The sequence below is a fragment of the Geotrypetes seraphini genome, chromosome 2 (assembly GCF_902459505.1).
Source record: "Geotrypetes seraphini chromosome 2, aGeoSer1.1, whole genome shotgun sequence".
Classification (NCBI taxonomy): domain Eukaryota; kingdom Metazoa; phylum Chordata; class Amphibia; order Gymnophiona; family Dermophiidae; genus Geotrypetes; species Geotrypetes seraphini.
The window spans coordinates 478608494-478627996 of NC_047085.1; the positions used below are offsets into that span (position 1 = coordinate 478608494).

The 19503-nt window shown below is 40.7% G+C and overlaps 1 protein-coding gene across 1 annotated transcript in view; it reads left to right on the top strand.

The window, feature by feature from the left end:
- Nucleotides 1-9967: 9967 nt before the first annotated feature.
- The window catches only part of PLCD1 (phospholipase C delta 1), a 170214-nt gene continuing 160678 nt past the window's right edge, over nucleotides 9968-19503 (top strand). Inside the window, exon 1 of the mRNA XM_033931741.1 lies at nucleotides 9968-10222. Coding sequence (XP_033787632.1) covers nucleotides 10189-10222 — 34 coding nt within the window. The 5' untranslated portion in view covers nucleotides 9968-10188. The remainder of the gene's footprint in view (nucleotides 10223-19503) is intronic.

Below are 19503 nucleotides of genomic sequence, written 5' to 3' on the forward strand. Positions count from 1 at the left end.
CAGATTCCACGTTTTATTTAAAATTTGATAATCCGATTATCATTTTTCTAAGCGGCGTACATTTAAAATAATTAGGGTTACACAAAAACAAAACAGACACAAACGTACTTGGTCTTCGGGCTGCCAGGCGGACCAAGGTCGGACTGAGCCTCAACCCCCCCGGAAAACATTGTGTATTGAATGGGGACAAGACTACATAGCCAACCCACTATTTATCCTGGCCAAGCTGGGAAGGAGCCAAACAGCCTGTACTCAAGCTCCTGATAAATCAGGGATGCGAGCAGCTATGCAGGGGATGGCCCCTGAACTAAAAAAAATACAAAAGCAGGCTGGCTAGCTAGGTGTCCTCAAGGGCTGATTCTGCTAGCAGAAGACTTCCGCATCACAAGTGTGCGTCATCTCCCAGGCAGAGGTCCCAACAAGTGGGAACCTCTGGGCATCGAGCCTTCGACCAAACACTTTAAAAAAAATACTCAAAAATAATAAAGCCACAGAGCAGAAACACTTTTGAGCAACTTGTTTGCAGAAGAAAAACTTATGGAGAAGGAGACGGAGTTGAAAGAATGATTGACAGCATTCTGCAAGCAACTTGCAGGTTCAGATGTAAAACCCCATTCAGGACCATCATTGCATTAAAATTGGTTATTAGCACTGTGTAACACTAAGAATGAAAAAAAAAAATATCAAATATTATAACTTTTTTTTTTTTTTAATCTTTATTCATTTTTAAACTTATAATAAGTGTGATAACATATCCATACAAATAACCATAAATATATCACTTAATAATCAACAATGATACATATAATATTCTCTTATCTCCCCCCTCCCCACTCTTATCTATCATATAATCAATACTTATACAACATGTAACAATAAAAATACCCTCCCTCCCAGCTCCCACCCCATAATTGAACTTGTAAATTTAAGGGAAACAAGATTTTTCTAATCATTACAATACTTTGTTAATGGCTCCCAAATATCTTGAAATTTCCTGAAACAACCCTGTTCTATTGCAATAAGTCTCTCCATTTTATAAATATGACATAAGGAGTTCCACCCAAAATTATAATTTAATCTATTCCAATTTTTCCAATTATATGTAATTTGTTGAATGGCAACCCCAGTCATTATAAGTAATAATTTGTTATTATTTGTAGATATCTGACTTTTCGCTCTCATTGCCATACCAAACAGCACAGTATCATATGATAATGCCACAGGGTTATCTAATAAACAGTTAATTTGGTCCCAAATTGATTTCCAAAAATTCATAATGAATGGACAATAGAATAATAAATGATCTAAAGTCCCTGCTTCGAGATGACAGTGCCAACATTCATTAGACTTAGAGCTATCCAATTTTTGTAAACGAACAGGGGTCCATAAAGCTCTAAGTAACAGAAAAAACCAAGTTTGTCTCTTAATAGCAGAGCCTCTTCTCCTACTTTCCTGTAGCAAGGTGGGGTTAGATTTTATCTTCACTGTGTTAAAAATAAACAGAAATAAAGAATAAATTGTTGTAGTAGTTCAAAAATGTTAATGCAAAACTATTAACCATAAAGTTTTAAATTCACACAATTAAGCTGCAATTGTATCTTGGCAGTGAGGGCAATGAAGGGATGAGTGTTCAGAGCTGTGTTTTGAGGAAAGAGCATAGAGGGTCTCCTGGACGCATGTTAGTTTTTCAGAATTATGAAATGGATTCCCTGTATTTGTGAGCACATGTTGATTGGCTCAGAAGTGCTTACGGATCAGCCAGTCGGAATCCTAGCTTTTGAAAGGAGGTTCTAAGTAACTGTTTCCTTCTGTTCTAGGAGAAGGGTGGACAGCAAGTACTAGCACCCTTCATTTCCTTACTCTGTCCTGGGATTGTGTGGTTGCAGAAACACCCTCCCCAAAATGTTTTGCCAGCCACCAGTGACTTAGCCATCCATGCTGACTGACTCCTGAGTTGTTGCTGTTCACTCTTAGCCCAGTGAAACAAACCTGGGACCTATAAGAGCAGTCTGTTTCCTGATGCTACAACCAGAGTATTGCTTTCTTTTATACTTCCAAGCTTTGTGCTAGACAAGGACCTTCTTACCACAAGAAGTTGGCAGAAGTAAGACAGGTGGCTCACTATCGTCTGCTTATGGTGTCTAATCTTGCTTTGCTGAGAAATATGGATAAACCTTCATCATCACCACCCTTTGTATAACAAATTGCGTAATGATGGGTAAGTGCAGTTCTCAGAAGACTGGAAAAAGGGGGTAGGGTGTGGCTAATGGTTGATGATTTGATGAGTTGGGGAATACATGTCTTGTGCTTTGATTAACCTCAAGATGGAACATATTTGTTTCTAGAGATGATCTGGGGGCAAAAAAACATACTGCAGTGTTAAAAAGTGTGCACTGGCAGAAAGACAGCACATACTGTCTTGGTAATCTGGAAGTGATTTGTTGCATCATATGTAAAATGTCTCGCTTCCTGTGAATGGAGATTGATTCACACACTAACAGGAAGGAAGACATTAAGAAAAAGTGCTAGACTGACTCCCTGACCCTTCCTACCTCCACCCTCAAGAACTCTGTAGTGCCCCAATCCTTCACCTGGGCTATTTTAACTAGAGTATTCCAGGTCAAGTCATCCCTAGCCTGGGCACCTGGCCCTATGAGGTCCTTAACCAAAGATACCCCATGATTCTATATCTCCCTGGAAAGACATTCACCAGGATCCTTTGTGTCCTGCCATCATCTTGAAAAATGTTGGCACGTTAGTCTTAATAGTGCATTGGGGTGAATTGTTAGGATTCAGTCTGCCAAATAAGATTTCTCATTTATTTGGGAAGGATTGCCTTATTTGTCAGATTGACCCCTAGCAGTTTGCCTTGATGTACCACTAGAGGTCAGACACCCCCATTTTGGAAGATGGCAACGCCAGCAGCAGGAGCGAGTGGGAATCATGCCTCCCAACTTGGTGGGTAGGGTCAGGAAGGGAGTTGAGGAGGTTGGGAGTCCTCTTAAACCAGCAGAATTTGTTTTGTAGGTTGAGGGAAAGGGAATAGCAAGTTGAGGTAGCCTGCTTGGACAACTAGAGAGATTGTTGGGTGGGGGGTGAGTATGGTGTTACATAGGCCCGTTTTGGTCACCAGATGCATTTTTTAAAATTTAATTTATGTTTTTATTGTATTATCATTTGACATACTGCCAAATGGCCTAGGTCAAGGCTTCATTGCAGTTTACAATTAAAAAGGAGAAGAAAAAAATGATTAGGTGATTGTTGAGCCAAATAATTGTGTGAACATGTGGGGTTTGAGTGCCTTTTTGAAACCGGAGAGCATAGGTTGATTTCTGATTTGAAGTTTAAACTTATTCAGAGTTTAATAATAATAATAATTTTATTTTTCTATACCACCATAGTCAAAAGACTTCTAGGCAGTTCACATTGAAAGAAGGCTGGACAATCAGCGAATTACAAAGTGCTTGAAGAGATAAATTACATAATAGATTGGAGATACATGGGGAGAGAAAACATAATAGAATTGGAGAGAATACATAATAGATTGGAGGTACAAGGGGAGAGATTGGAGATACATGGGGAGGGAATACATGAAAGATTGGTGTTACCTGAGAAACATGTCAGGGATCGCAGCGGGGCAGTAATAAAGTGGGAGAAGGTCAATTGCTTAGGCCATAAATTTGTCAAATAGAGCGGTTTTAATTGATTTTCGGAATGCGTTGTAGGTCTGTCCGGCTTTATTTATGTAGTTTCCAGCCATGATTGCTGTCTGTTTGCTTGGAACATGAAGGTTCTGTCTAGAAAGGATTTGTATTTGCAGCCTGTGATCTTTGGGTATGCAAAGATGTTTTTGTTTCTGGTTGTTCGTGTGTGGTTGTGTAGAGTGAAGTGTGTTTGCAAGTAGGAAGGTGCTAGGCCCCAGACTTGTTTGAAACATAGACATGCAAATTTGAAAAGTATTCACGCCTCCACTGGTAGCCAGTGCAGTTTTTTGTAGTAGGGGCTATTGTGGTCTTTTTTTCTCAGTCCGAAGATCAAGCGAACTGCAGTCTTAGTTTTTGTACTGTTTTTTTGTGGGATACCCAGGTAGACGATATTGCAGTAGTCTAGGATTGATAGGATTAGCATCTGCACCAGTAATCTAAGGGATGTTGTGTCAAAGTATTTTTTAATAGTTCTTAGCTTCCTCAGCGTGTGAAAGCATTTCTTCACTTGTAGGTTTGTGTGGTCAACCATGGTTAAGTGAGTATCTAGTGTAATACCCAGTATTTTTATGGTTTTGGAGATTGGATATTCGTGGTCGTTTATTTTTAACAATGTTCTTGTTATTTTGTCATTGGGGCTTGCCAAAAAGACTTTTGTTTTCTCCGTGTTTAGTTTCAGTTTGAAGTTGGTGGTTTATGTTTCGATTTCTGTCATTGTGTGTGAGAGGTTATCTGTAGTTTCATTTGTGATGTCATTTAAGGGGATGAGGATGGCTATATCGTCTGCGTATATATAGTGGTTTAAGTTTAATTTTTGTATTAGGTGACCTAGGGATGTGATGTAGATGTTGAATAGTGTGGGAGATAGTGGGGAGCCTTGGGGCACCCCTGACGGGTTTTTCCATGGGATGGAGTAATTTCCATTGCTGGTTACTCAGTAGGATCTGTTTGTTAGGAATTCTTGGAACCATTTCTTTACCTTTCCTGAGATTCCCATTGCATCAAGGCACAGTAGTATGATTTTGTGGTCTACTAGGTCGAATGCACTGCTAAGGTCTAGTTGCAGAATCAGTGCGTTTTTGCCTTTGCTGAAAAGGTCATAGAGGTGGTTTAGTATGGAAGCTATGAATTTATCAAACAACCCTGACTTAATTACTTTTCGAAATTCACCATAAGACATCATAGCTCCACCGATGCAATTACCCTAACTGGACTGCTGCTCATTTGCCTGGAATGCAAGGGTCCTATCCAAAAAAGTCCTGTATCTGCAACCAGTAAATTTTGGGTAGACAAATACATTAGAACTCTTAGTTGTCCTCATTGGCCTATATAACATAAAATGGGTTAAAAGGTAAGTTGGGGCAATTCCCCAAATCAACTTAAAACAGATACAAGAAAATTTGTATAGTACGCGCACCTCTATCGGGAGCCAATGTAACAGACGATAGAAGGGACTGATATGATCTTTTTTCCTCAATCGGACAGCTGTATTCTGTACTATTCTCAGTTTTCTCAGGATTTTCTTTGGTGCCCCCAAATAAACAATATTACAGTAATCCAGTATAGACAAGACCAATGCCTGTACTAATAGTCTAAAGCAGGGGTAGGGAACTCCAGTCCTCGAGAACCATATTCCAGTCGGGTTTTCAGGATTTCCCCAATGAATATGCATTGAAAGCAGTGCATGCAAATAGATCTCATGCATATTCATTGGGGAAATCCTGAAAACCCGACTGGAATATGGCTCTCGAGGACCGGAGTTCCCTACCCCTGGTCTAAAGGATAGTGGATCAAAGTATTTTTTTATGGTCTTTAATTTCCTTAGTGCGAAAAAGCACTTCTTTGCCACTAAATTTGCATGTTCTACCATGGTTAGCTGAGAATCAAGTGTCCCAGTATTTTTATAGATTTTGAAATCGGGTAGTCCTGACCATTCAAACAAAGTGATGGTCTGATTATTTTATCTTTAGGGCTAGTCAGGAAAAATTTAGCTTTCTCTGTATTGAGTTTCAATTTAAAATTGATTGTCCATTGTTCTATCTCAGTCATGATATGAGAAATTTGTTTTAAAATATCATTAGTTAAATCATTCAAAGGAATTAAAATAGAAATGTCATCCGCATATATATAAAAATTTAAATTTAAATTTTGCAGTAGCTATGCTAATGACGAAACATACATAGCTCAAGGGTCAAAGGAAATAATACAGAGAAGGTGTGGTCAAAAGATCGAAGTAGACAGATTATATTAATTTACTAAGAGAGGCTGGTGCTGAGGGTAAATGTGATTTGTAGATTAGAGTAAGATGTCTATAGGTGATCCTAGCAGAAACAGGAAACCAATGTTCAAACTTAAGCAAGGACGTAACATGATCAATTAGTGTGTGAATGAAGCAGCTTAACTGAGGTAGACTGGATAAGTTGTAAACAGTACTTTAGGGAAGAGAAAGGGAGGCCATCATACAAAGAGTTACAGTAGTCAAGGTGGGATATCACCATGGTGAGAATGAGGAGTCACATAAGGGAGGGAGAAAGGAATGAACTGAACAGATTATGGTGCAGGGAAAAGAATGAATAACTGAATCAATCTGGAATTTAAAGCTGTTTAGTATAAAAAACAACACCTAGAATTCTGATAGATTCTCTGTAGGGAAGAAGATGGGGTGGCTGAGAACAGCATCTCCTCATCAAATGAAGAGAAACAAATCAATTCACATGTAGAAGGGTTAAGAAAGAGAAATTTTTCCTTTAACCAGTGAGATTACCGGTACTTAAGAGAGACAGTCATTAAGAAAGGAAATAGAAAGGACTGGATCAGTAATGTGGCAAAAGATCTGAATATCGTCAACATAAGAATAGAGTGCACAATTGTGGTCCCAGATTATAGTTTCAAGTTTCAAGTTTTATTTAAATTTGATGGTTCGCTTAATATTTCTAAGCGAATTACATAAAATGTACAATTGGGGTAAAACATTAAAAATATTAATAAAAAATTCTACTATAAATGACACAGGGCAATTTCAAACTGACAATACTGACAAATACTACAAAACTGGAGTGAAGTGGAAAAAACGTGAGGGAAAAAGTTACAAAATTTTGATTCCTAGTGCGGAGAAAAAGAGGGTTGAAGGGGGGAGGGTAAAACATTAGGATTTGGGTATAAGAAACTGGAATTAAAATTTACATAGAAGGATGAGAATTTAGAGGTTAAATGCAGCTTTAAAGAGGAATGTTTTTAAATTATTTTTAAATGAGTTGAGATCTTTAGAGTTTCTGATATACAAAGGAAGGGTATTCCAGACAAGCGGTGCCTTAACTGAGAAGATGTCGTGGCGTCTAGTTCCTATTGTTTTTAGTGAGGGGACCATTAATAGGTCTTGTGTATTAGATCGGAGAGAACGAATTGAGGTTTGTGGAATTAGAAGGCGGTCGATGAACTGTGGCTCATTGGTAGTTGTTGTTTTAAATACTAATAAAGCTATTTTGTATGTTATTCTTTGGTTGATTGGTAACCAATGTGAATTTATTAGATAAGGCGTTACGTGGTCGTATTTCTTCCCGTGATGGATTAATTTAATAGCGATATTTTGTATAATTTGTAGACGTCTTTGTTCCTTATATGTTATGTTTAAATACAATGAGTATAGTTAGTAACGGAGAAAGGAAGACATTAAATAGCAAAGAAGCCAACATAGAACCTTGTGGGTCCCCCAATTCAAGGTTAATAGTAGCTGTGGATGAATGATTGAAGGTGAGTTCATACCCGAAAGGTAGCTGGTGAACCAAGATAGAAGAATGCCTGTAATATTGATAGATTTGAGATGCTGAAGGAGTAAAGAATGATCTACAAGATCAAAAGCAGAGGACAAGTCCAGAGAGATGAGGACAACTGAGTGATGCCATAAAGAGCTAGAAGAAGCTTTAGAAATCTTCAAGGAGAAAAACTCTCTTTTGGTATGCCTGAGTACAACGCAGTATTCCTTATATCTAGTCCACAAAAAGCTAAGAGAGGAAGGATTGTGTGCTGTGTGCATTAGCATTCTGCTTTGTGAACATAGGATCATAGCTGCCGGAGTGCCAGGGAGAACCATAGGGCTGATTTTGTGCGCTGAGAGATACCTGGTCTGAGAGGCACATGTACGTTGATAGCACAATCATTAAGGGCACAGAAAGTGAAAAATGACAAAGACCATCAAGAAGGAGACATGGGAAAGAGAAAAGAGAAGGTAACAAGAAAGTAGTCTGCCCAGGAATAAAGGGGCTATGGGCAATGTCAGAAAAGGTAAAAACAAGATCCAAGGCATTACCAGCACACTGGATCAGCATATGAAAGTGTTGAATAAGACAGCAGACAGGCAAGGTCAGATAGTAGCAGGTTAAAGTTGCCCAGCAGAATGAGTGTTAAAGAGAATGGAAGACTCAGAGGTAAAGGCAAGCAGTTTGTGAAGGGAGAGAGTTGAAGGGGGAGGGGATGCTAAACTAGAGCCATGTAAAAAATATGAGTGCTTTGGAGATAGATAGTGGTTTAAAGGGCAAAGAGTTTACATTAAGTTTAGAGGAAAAAAAGCAAGCCACCCCATTGCCACAGTGAGAAGGGTGGGGTGCATGAAAGGAAGGAAAGGAAGCCTGGAGAGCAAGACTCCAGAAGAGTGGCTCAGTTGCCCGAATGCAGCCAAGACTCAGTTGTGCAAAGAATGTTATGTGGTCTGGGGGGTCCACTTGGGCCACCAAGTTTCCAAGTTTATTCTATACTTGATATACTAACTTGTACCTAGATGGTTTTATAATACTAAAAAGAAATTAAACTTATATAAATATTTAGCTAGTACTAGTGGTATTCATGGAACAGCTAAGGTGATCTCTGTTCTGCAGCTCATTCCTGGGCTCTAGAGCTGATTGAGATGAGCTCTGGTCTAAAAGGATTGTTTGTTTATATGTTTTTTTAGAAAAGAAATCTGTGCTGCCACTCATGCCTGGGATACTAGTAGAGATGAGATGAGCTCTTTTTCCAGTTTTCTAAGAGTGAACATAAGAATAGCCTTACTGGGTCAGACCAATGGGTCCATCCAGCCCAGTAGCCCATTCTCACGGTGGCAAATCCAGGTCACTAGTATCTGGCCAAAACCCAAGGAGTAGCAATATTCCATGCTACCGATGTAGGGCAAGCAGTGGCTTCCCCCAGTCCAGGGCAAGCAGTGGCTTCCCCCAGTTGTAGCTTATGCCTGGGTTCTAGGGATGAGATAAGCTTTTTTTCCCTGGATTCTTGAAGTAAAATATGGAGTTGAGTTCATGTTTAGGCTCTAGAGATGAGCACAGTTTCCTGGATTTTTATTAATGAAATCTGTGCTGTCACTCAAGCCTGGGCTCTAGAGATGAGCTGAGCCTCTCCTGTACTCTAGAAGTGGAATTTGTGCCGCAACTCATTGTGGGTTCTAAGGGTGTCATGAGCTCTTTTTCCTGTATTCAAGAACTAAAATCTTTATCGGGGCTTGTGCCAGGGTTCTAGAGATAAAATGAGCTCTCTTTATTGGATATGTAGATATGAAATCTGTGCGACCAGTCATGCCTGGGTTCTAGAGAGGCAATCAGATCTTTTCTGGATTCTAGAAATGAAATCTCTGCTGGATATCATGCCTGGGCTCTAGAGTTGAGGTTAGATGAGCTCTTTTTACTAGGTTTTTAGAAATAAAATCTGTGCTGCAGTTCATGCCTGGGCTCTAGAGATGAGAGGAGCTCTCTTTCTTGGATTCTAGAAATTGAATCTGTGCTGCAGCTTATTCATGGGTTCTAGAGGTAAGGTGAGATCTTTTTTCCTGGATTTTTCAAAATGAAATCTGTGCTGGGGTTCATACATGGACTCTAGAGATGGAATCTGTGCTGCAGCTCATTGGTGAGTTCTACAGGTGAGATGTGTTTCTTTTCCTGGATTTATAGATATTAAATATTTTCTTGGGGCTCCAGAGATGAACGGAGTTCTCTTTCCTAGTTTTTTAGAAATGAAATCTGTCCTAGAGCTCCTGCCTGGACTCTTGAGATGAGTTGAACTCTGTGCCTCATCTTATGCCTGGTCACTGGAGATAAAGAGAGCCCGTTTCTGTGCCAGAGAGCATTCCTTGGCAGGGCCTGCAGATGCTGACGAGCTCATAGGCAGTATCCATGCAGCTATGTGAGAGTAGCAGGAAAGGCGTGGTCAGCATTCTGATCCTTTTCCCAGCCTCTCTCAATTATGCACATGCCAAAACTGACTCTACAGGCTACTCCTGGCAGAAAACAAAGAAGAAAAAAAAAATATCACAAGAGAAACACATTTAAACATCTGATGGGAGCTTATAAATGGAAGGATAAAGGGACAACACTTACATCTACCAAAGACGAAAGAAACCATTGCTATTTATTAGCAGGGAACTAGTATTTCACTTACGGTAGTTTCTCTTTGCTTGGGATTTCTTCAACAACAGCTATTTCAGCTCAGTTTTCCCTACAGGATGTTGTCGAACAGCATTGATACTGCTCTCAACCGTAAGTCTCTTTGCATGGCATTATGTCTTTTCAGTTATCACAAGATTCTCACAAGTAGTAGTGAGACATCTTCTACTACTAAGTGTTTCAGAACAAGCAGTCACTTGTTTGGGAATTTTTGAAAAAAAAAAAGTTTAGAAATTAGGACTGGCTCAATGAACGATTGCATTTACTGCACGCTTTTCTATGCCTTCCCTTCTTCTAGATGAGTATTAATCAGCAGAAACACATGCCAGTGTTAAAGACAGTGAGCAGATTCTGTCAATGGTGCCCAAATGTGGATACTGTAAAAAAAAAAAAAAAAATCAGTGCCCAGAGCTGTTCTATATAGTAACATAATAAATGACAGCAGATAAAGACCTGAATGGTCCATCCAGTCTGCCCAATAGTCATTCTCATTATACATTCATGTTTAAATTGTCTTTTCTTTAATATTTCTGGGCAATAGAAAGGGCAGGATTAATTCTTCGAGGGCCCCTAAGCACACAAGTCCACTGGGCCCCCTAGCCTCACCCCTGCCCCACCCACAAACGAAACCCCTTTTTTTACTAAAGCACGGAAGAGGTTTTTAGCGTTGGCTGGCGGGCTGAATGTTCTGCGCTGTACTGACAATCTTAAGAATTCTATGACCATCGGAGCAGTGCAGAGCATGCTGGCTTGTGCTTGTGCCTTTCTTACCCGCGTTGCTTGCTTGTCATATTTTCTGTCCATGGGGGGGGGCCCATGTTGCCTTTTGGGGAGAGGGGGGCCCACATTGCCAATCGATGCTGGAGGGGCCCATCGCCGTTTGGAAAAACACAATGTTGATGCCCTCCTTCATTGGGCCCCCCTGACCATTTCAGGCCCTAGGCATGTGCCTACTGGGCCTATTGGTTAATCCGGCCCTGGCAATAGACCATAGAAGTTCACCCGGTACTGTCTTTAGGTTCCCACTGCTGGATTTGCCCTTGAAGCCCACTCTAGCCTATCTTAACCATCTTGTCACTGGAGCTTTTATCAAAGCCCCCCCCCCCCCCCCAGCTCATCCTAAACCAATCACCATATACAGGACATCCTAAGTACTAGCCTCAGTTTGTTATATACCGTTTATTTTCTAACTAGAGATCCTCTGTGTTTATCCCATGCTCTTTTGAATTCTGTCACCGTTTTCATCTCCACCACCTCCCTTGGGAGGGCATTCCAGTCAATCCATAAAAGGCATTCTGGGATGAGCACTCTTTATAGAATAGCATTGGTTGTTGAATTCTGTGCCCAGCTTTGAGTGCAAGGACTTATATCAACTGAAACCAGGTGTAAATCCTGGTATGCATGTTGGGCTCACATCCGCAGAATTCTGTAATATTTATTTATTTTATTTCTTCAATTTTCTATACCGTTCTCCCAGGGGAGCTCAGAACAGTTTACATGAATTTATTCAGATACTCAAGCATTTTTCCCTGTCTGTCCTGGTGGGCTCATAATCTATCTAATGTACCTGGGGAAATGTGTGTGTGGGGGGGAATTAAGTAACTTGCCCAGAATCACAAGGTACAGTGTGGGTTTGAACCCACAAAGTCAGGGTGCTGAGGCTGCAACTTTAACCACTGTACTACTCTAGAAATCAAAATGTAGTGAAAGTGAGCCAAGTAAAGGGCAATTAAGCCATGGTGACATCACTGATGAGGTTGATGGAATGAGACATTATAACATCACAACATCAGCTCTGGTTGCCAGAGGATGAAACTTTCCACACACTGTTTAAAACAAGATGACTTCCTGATTGTTTGTTTGAATGTATTTGTACCTTTTTAAAAAATTTAATTAAAAAAATTTGAACTTATTTATTTACTTATTCATTCCATTCTCCCAGGGGAACTCAAAACAGGTTACATGAATTTATTCAGGTACTCAAGCATTTTTCCTTGTCTGTCCTGGCAGGCTCACAATCTATCTAATGGGGGGGATTAAGTGATTTGCCCAGAGTCACAAGGAGCAGTGTGGGTTTGAACCCACAACCTCAGGGTGCTGAGGCTGTAGCTCCTGACCTGCCCATGCCTACCCCATGGGAACACCCCCTTTGCAATTGCACATAAATACACTTAGGTGCTATCCTATGAGTGGATATGTGAGTGTCAATCTGCTGTTTCAGCCCCGTTTATGCACCTTGCATTTGTTAAAGCATGTTTCCGTGCCCGAGGTTGGGTGTGCAATTAATGCCTAACTTTAGATGCCATGTAATAGATTTTTCCCCTTTGTGTGTAAGTACAAGGAGAAGAAGTGATGGCAGGAAATTAGGAAAGTGGACTTTTGGCAAGGACTTGAGAATGATAGAAAGAAACCTTTTCGTGAGAGCACTGTACTGTATTGCTTTTAAAAACTGACTGTTGTGGAAGACTTCTTAGTCCCGTTGTGAAAGTTCAGGCAACACTCCCGGAAGAATATGACTTTGCTCTCTTTGTGGATTTTGCATTTAACCGTTCAGAGGTGTTTTGTAGATACAATCTGAGCTGAAACTAGTTGGTACTGAGTCTGTTAAAAGGACTGACATGACAATTTTTACAAGTGTTTCAAAGTAATTCACTTTGGTGCCGCCCACAGTCCAACGCCCCCACGAAAGCAGCATTTTGGCCTTTGTAGTCGGTACTATAACTAGAAATTCAAGTTAGGATCTGAAACTCCCAGTCAGATTGAGTAATCTGCATCAGGCCTGAAAGCACTAATGACACCTGTGGCAATATCTTGTTCTCCAAAGGAGTTCTCATTCTGTGGAAGAAATGCTTAAGAAGATCCAGCTGGTGAAGAACAGCAAAATTTGCAAAAGGGTAGGCATCCTGGAACGTGTGGAAAATGTGACTGAGGGATCAGCAGAACTGGAGAAATGGTCTAGATTTAATGCTAAAAATGCAGGATTTTACATTTGTTCTACAAAAACCCAACGAGGCAGTAATGTAGAGAACGGATGCAATTCTTTTGTGCACCAAATCAGAAAGGGACCCAAGAGTGATCATATCGAATGATCTTCAGGTAGACAAAATGATGGCAAAAGCCAAAAAAGATACCTGGGTACATAGGGGGAGGAATGGACAGTGGGGGGAAAAAGGTGGCGATACTATTTATTTATTCCGGTTTTTATATCATTCTCCCAGGGGAGCTTAGAATGGTTTATATGAATTTTATTTAGGTACTCAAGCATTTTTCCCTGTCTGCCTCAGCAGGCTCACACTCTATTTGTATCTGGGGCAATTGGGCCCAGGGTCACAAGAAGTAAAGTGGGTTTGAACCCACAACCTTAAGGTAATGAGGCTGTAACTCTAATCACTGTGCCACACTCTACCTCATTTGAAGTAGTGGGGAGACTACACTTTCCAAAAGATATTTTTAAAAAACATGGAGTCGTTCCAAAGGGTTGCTACTAGGAAATAATAAATGATGGCAGAAAAAGATCTGTATGGTCCATTCAGCCTGCCCAACAAGGTGGCCAAATTTATACTTGCTACTCCATGTAGGCTATATCTCTCTATGTTCTATTTAAAGTGATAATAAGTGACAGCAGATAATGACTTGTATGTTCCATCCAAAAGCATATGGAGACAGACTTAAAAGCTCTCAATATGTTTATGTAATTCTAGGTTACCTGGTGAGCATTAGGGCAGGTTACTTAAAGAGTTCTTGGACTGGGTTGAGGCCAGGAGTGGGACTAGCTTAATCCATATACTCACCACACCTCTGTCAGTGAATAAAGCAGTCCATACCTGAATATAAATTCCAAACCACAAGAATTAACTCAAATTTGACTGTTAGATAACTGGGACAGTGATTCACAGAAAACTATTTACACCAAGCAAGTATAGGCAAGCAAAAGATACAGTTTTGTATATAAGGGTAAGTCTAATGGGGTTTGATATACCATTTTTCAATGCTATAATCAAAGCAGTTTACATTTATTATATGCAGGTTCTTTTTCTGTCCCTATGGGCTCACAATCTAAATATTATACCAGGGGTAGTGGAGAGTTAAGTGACTTGCCCAGAGTCACAAAGAGCTACAGTGGGAATCAAACCCAGTTCAAACATACAAAAAGTCTCAGAACCCTGTCAGAGAGCAAACCTTCCTCTAGGCAGAAAAACCTCCATTGTTGTTTCAAATTATCAGGATAGCTAATTTTCAAAATCTCAAAATAGCAAATCACAAAAACTATATCATACCTCAACACTTTATCCTATCAAATTCTCAACCCAAAACCCACACACGAAAAAGGTCATCAACTCGATATAGCAGCTTATTCATCTCCAAATCAAAACGCACAAAACATCTACATCTCAAACGGATCCTGGCACCCCACTCTATGGTCAGATCACTTCAAATATTCATTCACCATCAATTGGGCTCAAAATAACAACAAACCCATCCCAAAGAAATCACTCATCAAGATCAGACCGAAAATCGAACCTCACACATTCTGGAACACAGTCGACCCCGAAATCGACCCCAACAACCCCAAAGAATTCATAAACAGTTGGCGGACCCTCAGTGAATCTACACTAAACGAACTAGCTCCAATAAAAAACAAAAACAAAATAGACAGACCATCTAATAAATGGTTCGACGACGAACTTCTACAACTAAAAAGAAAATGTAGACAATTAGAAAGGACATGGAAAAAACAAAAACACAATCACATCAAAGACGAATGGAAAATCCTAATCAAACAATACAATACCAAACTGAAGGAAAAACGAAAAAACTACTACTCCAAACTCATCAGCACCGAAAAACCAGACACAAGAATACTTTTTGACATCGTAAGAAATCTCACTGATACCAAACCATTTCTCGCCACCCAAGGAAACCAAACTCCCACAGCCACCCAATTAGCGGATCATTTCAAACACAAAATCATCACAACCAGATCCACATTCAACAACTCAAGAATCAACATAGAAGAAATACGAATCAATCCCAAAACAGATGAAGCAATCCCAGCAGACAGGATATGGACAAACTTCCCAAAGATACAATGGTCAGACTTGGATAGGCTTTACAAAAAATACAGCAAATCCTCATGTGACTTGAACAACTGTCCCTCATACTTACTAGCAACAGCTTCCATCAAATTTAAAGCTAGCCTCACACTATGGATTCAAACAACATTAAGCGAAGGTCATTTCCCACCGGAATTAGGAGAAATCATAATTACACCTATCCTAAAAGATCCCAAAGGTCCTATAGATAATCCTGCAAACTATAGCCCAATCGCTTCAATCCCACTATACATTAAAATAACAGAAGGCCTTGTCGCACAACACCTCTCCAACTACCTTGAAGACCATCACATACTACATCCAACACAATCCGGATTCAGATCCAACCATAGCACAGAAACTCTACTGGTATCACTATTAGACATTGTCCGACAACACCTCAGCAAAGGAAACAAGCTGCTTCTCATTCAACTCGATCTTTCTGCGGCATTCGACTTAGTTGACCATCACACGCTACTCCAGACATTAGACGCAATAGGAATCTCAGGTAATGTTCACAAATGGTTCCAAAGCTTCCTCAAAACACGAACATACAAAGTCAAATCAAAAGAGCATATATCCGACCCATGGTCAAACCCATGTGGAGTACCACAAGGATCACCATTATCACCCATATTATTTAACCTCTTCATAGCATCCCTAGGCATAACCCTAGACGCCCTAAACACAGTATCATTCAGCTATGCGGATGACATAACCATCCTCCTCCCCTTTAATATTCAAAACCCATCATCCACAAACCACCTGAAAATAATAATGGAAACGGTAGAAAAATGGATGTCAAGTCATAAACTAAAACTGAACTCGGAAAAAACTAAATTCCTACTACTAGAGAAGGAAAAAAAAACCATCTCTCACAGAACTAGAATTAAATACAATCAAGTACCCAATGCAAAGTACACTCAAGATCCTGGGAATACAACTAGACAGAAATTGCACAATGCAGTCTCAAATCCACAAAATCATCCAAAGAGCTTTCTTCACAATACGTAACCTAAGAAAAATAAGAAAATTCTTCAACAAAGATCAATACAAGATATTAGTACAATCCCTAGTACTAAGTATTGTAGATTACTGTAACAGCCTATACCTGTCATGCCCAAACTACATGATAAAACAATTACAGACAGTTCAGAACACAGCCCTCAGAATCATATACTCACTCGGCAAATATGACCACATCACCAAAGCATACCTAGACTCACACTGGCTACCAATAAAAGCAAGATCCCAGTTCAAATTCTACTGTCTACTATACAAAGTAATACATGGAACAGCCCCCAGTTACCTAAACAACAGACTACACCGTAACCTCTCACACAGACTAAGGAGAACTCAGAGCCTATTCATTCACCCCCCTCTCAAAGGAACATGACGAAAGAAACTATACGACAGCCTTTTAGCGACACAGGCAGCAAAGATCGATACTACCATCACCAATCTACTGACCAAATCAATAGACATTAAAGTATTCCGAAAAGAAATCAAAACTCATCTCTTCAAAAAACACTTCCCATCATCATAACCTCACAAAAGTATTAGAAAATGCTCTCATGACCACCTCCATCACCTCCACCAGCAACACCCGGACAGTATTATCTCTATTCGTCTAAACAACCTATCACTATCTACTACCTGCTATCAATTTCTCCTGGAAAAGTCCAGACTAATAATTGTAACTGGATACCTTCTTGATTACATGTACTGCAATGCTACTGGAAATGTCCAGTCTTCTAACTTGTAATCCGCTTAGAACCGCAAGGCACAAGCGGAATAGAAATCACTAATGTAATGTAATGTAATGTAGTGTGAAGCAAACAAGCTCTCAGCCCAGCTGACAATGGCCAGCATTTTGCCTCGTGGTTGCGTCAGGGTATCGAAGGGACTGAGCCTGCAAAATAAACATAAAAGTCAAAAACTTCTTCCAACATCAAGTGATTTGCTATCACAAACATGCAAGGCTCATTGTCACTGACTTGTAGCAAACTCAGTTCCCCAGGTTCTCAACCCACTAGCCCAGTGGTAGGCAATTCCAGTCCTCTAGAGCCGGAGCCAGGTCAGGTTTTCAAGATATCCACAATAAATATACATGAGATAGATTTACATCTCAAGGAGGCAGTGCATGCAAATCCATCTCATACATATTCATTGTGGATATCCTGAAAACCTGACCTGGCTCCGTATTCGTATCCGTAGAGCCATATTCCAGTCGGGTTTTCAGGATTTCCCCAATAAATATGCATTGAAAGCAGTGCATACAAATAGATCTCATGCATATTCATTATGAAAATCCTGAAAACCCGACTGGAATACGGCTCTCGAGGACTGGAGTTCCCTACCCCTGCTCTATTGTGAGGCTGAAAAAGAAAAGCATTTAATATTTCCAGCGCTATTGATTTGTTTTGTTTTCCTCTGCTAGAGCAGAGGTGGGCAACCTGCAGCTTGCCATTGAATTTTATGTAGCCCACATGACCATGGGAAGTATACACAGAAATTGGCCTGCAGAAATATAATTAACCTAGGGTTACCATATGGCTCCAGAAAAAGGAGGACAGATTGAGACATCCGGGTTTTACTTCCAGTGCTTTCAATGGAATTAAACCCAGATGTCTCAATCTGTCCTCCTTATTTCCATAGCTTTCAGTGAAAGTAAAACCTGGATGTCTCAATCCGTCCTCCTTTTTCTGGAGCCATATGGTCACCCTACATGTTTAACCTGAGTTTTGTTGTCAGTGGAACAGCTGAAGGATACAACAGGAGAAGATTTCTTAACAGTGTTAGTAATTGTTTTGTTGGCAGTTAATTATATGGCCAATATACACAACTGGGAAGAATTTCAGAAAAAGGGTTGTTCCCAAAAATTCTGGATAGGCAAACAACTAGTAACTAGTTGTTTGCCTTTACTAGTTGTTTGCCTTTACTAGTTGTTTGCCTATCCAGTTAATTATATGGTACATTTGTTAATTTTCTGTGTGTGGCTTGCTTTGGATAGTGCTGACATTTATGTGGCCCTTCTGGGTATAAAGGTTGACCACCCTTAGTGGTACTAAATGCTCCTGTACTGCTGAACAGGCAAAAGCTTAGCTGCCGATACATATAATTTGGAAGAAATATATTGCGTTCAATTGTGGTCTCCTTATCTCAAGAAAGATAAAAGGTTCAAAGAAGAGCAACAAAGATGATAAAGGGGATGGTACTCCTCTCATATGAGGAAAGACTAAAAAGGTTAGGGCTCTACAGCTTGGAAAAGAGAAGGCTGATGGGAGATATGATTGAAGTCTACAAAATCCTGAGTGTAGAATGGGTACAAGTGGATCGATTTTTCACTCCACAAAAAATTACAAAGACTAGGGGACACTCGATGAAGTTACAGGGAAATACTTTTAAAACCAATAGGGTGAAATATTTTTACACTCGGAGAATATTTAAGTTTAGGAACGCATTGTCAGAGGATGTGGTAAGAGCGAATAGCATAGCTGGTTTTAAGAAGGGTTTGGACAATTTCCTGGATGAAAAGTCTGTGGAGGGGCATAATAAAAAAAACCGTCTAATTCCCTTTTTGGCCTAAGTCCTTAAACGTTCAAAGCAGAAGCAGGGAAAGTGTCCATAACCAAAACAAACATCCTTGTTTTGATTATGGCCTGCCTCTACTAAACACCCAGATCACCACTACGTCTACAAGTACACCCCCACGACGTCTACACTTTTTGGCCATAATGAACCAAAAAAACACCTAAGCCCCAAACGTCCAACAGAAGGGCTTTTAGGCGAAGGAGGAGCCAGTCCTTCGCCTAAAAGCTGGATTCTGTAACTGGTGTCTGTCAAAAACAACACCGGTTACAGAATCCCTGCCCACAATGATCCAGGCAGGAGGGTGCCCAATTCCTCTTGCCCCAGCGATCGTGCCCCCCCCCCAGCCAAGTACAAGCAGACCAGGAGGGAGCCCAAGCCTGGCGACCCCCTACCCCCCATTCCCCACTACAATATGGGCAGGAGGGATCCCAGGCCCTCCTGCCCTCAACACAACCCACCTCCCCCCAACGACCGCCCCCCCATAACCCCTGATCGGCCCCCCCGCCCACCCGTGACCTCCCCAGCTGACCCCACGATCCCCCCCACCACCCTATTCTGATTGGCCCAGGCGCCTCAGGCCCCACCTGTGGGCGGGGTTTCTGCTGCCTGGGCCAATCCGGCCCCATTCTGGACCCGGCTGGCCTGCCGGACGGGCGGGCTTGGCACCCGTCCGTCTGGCCAACGTAA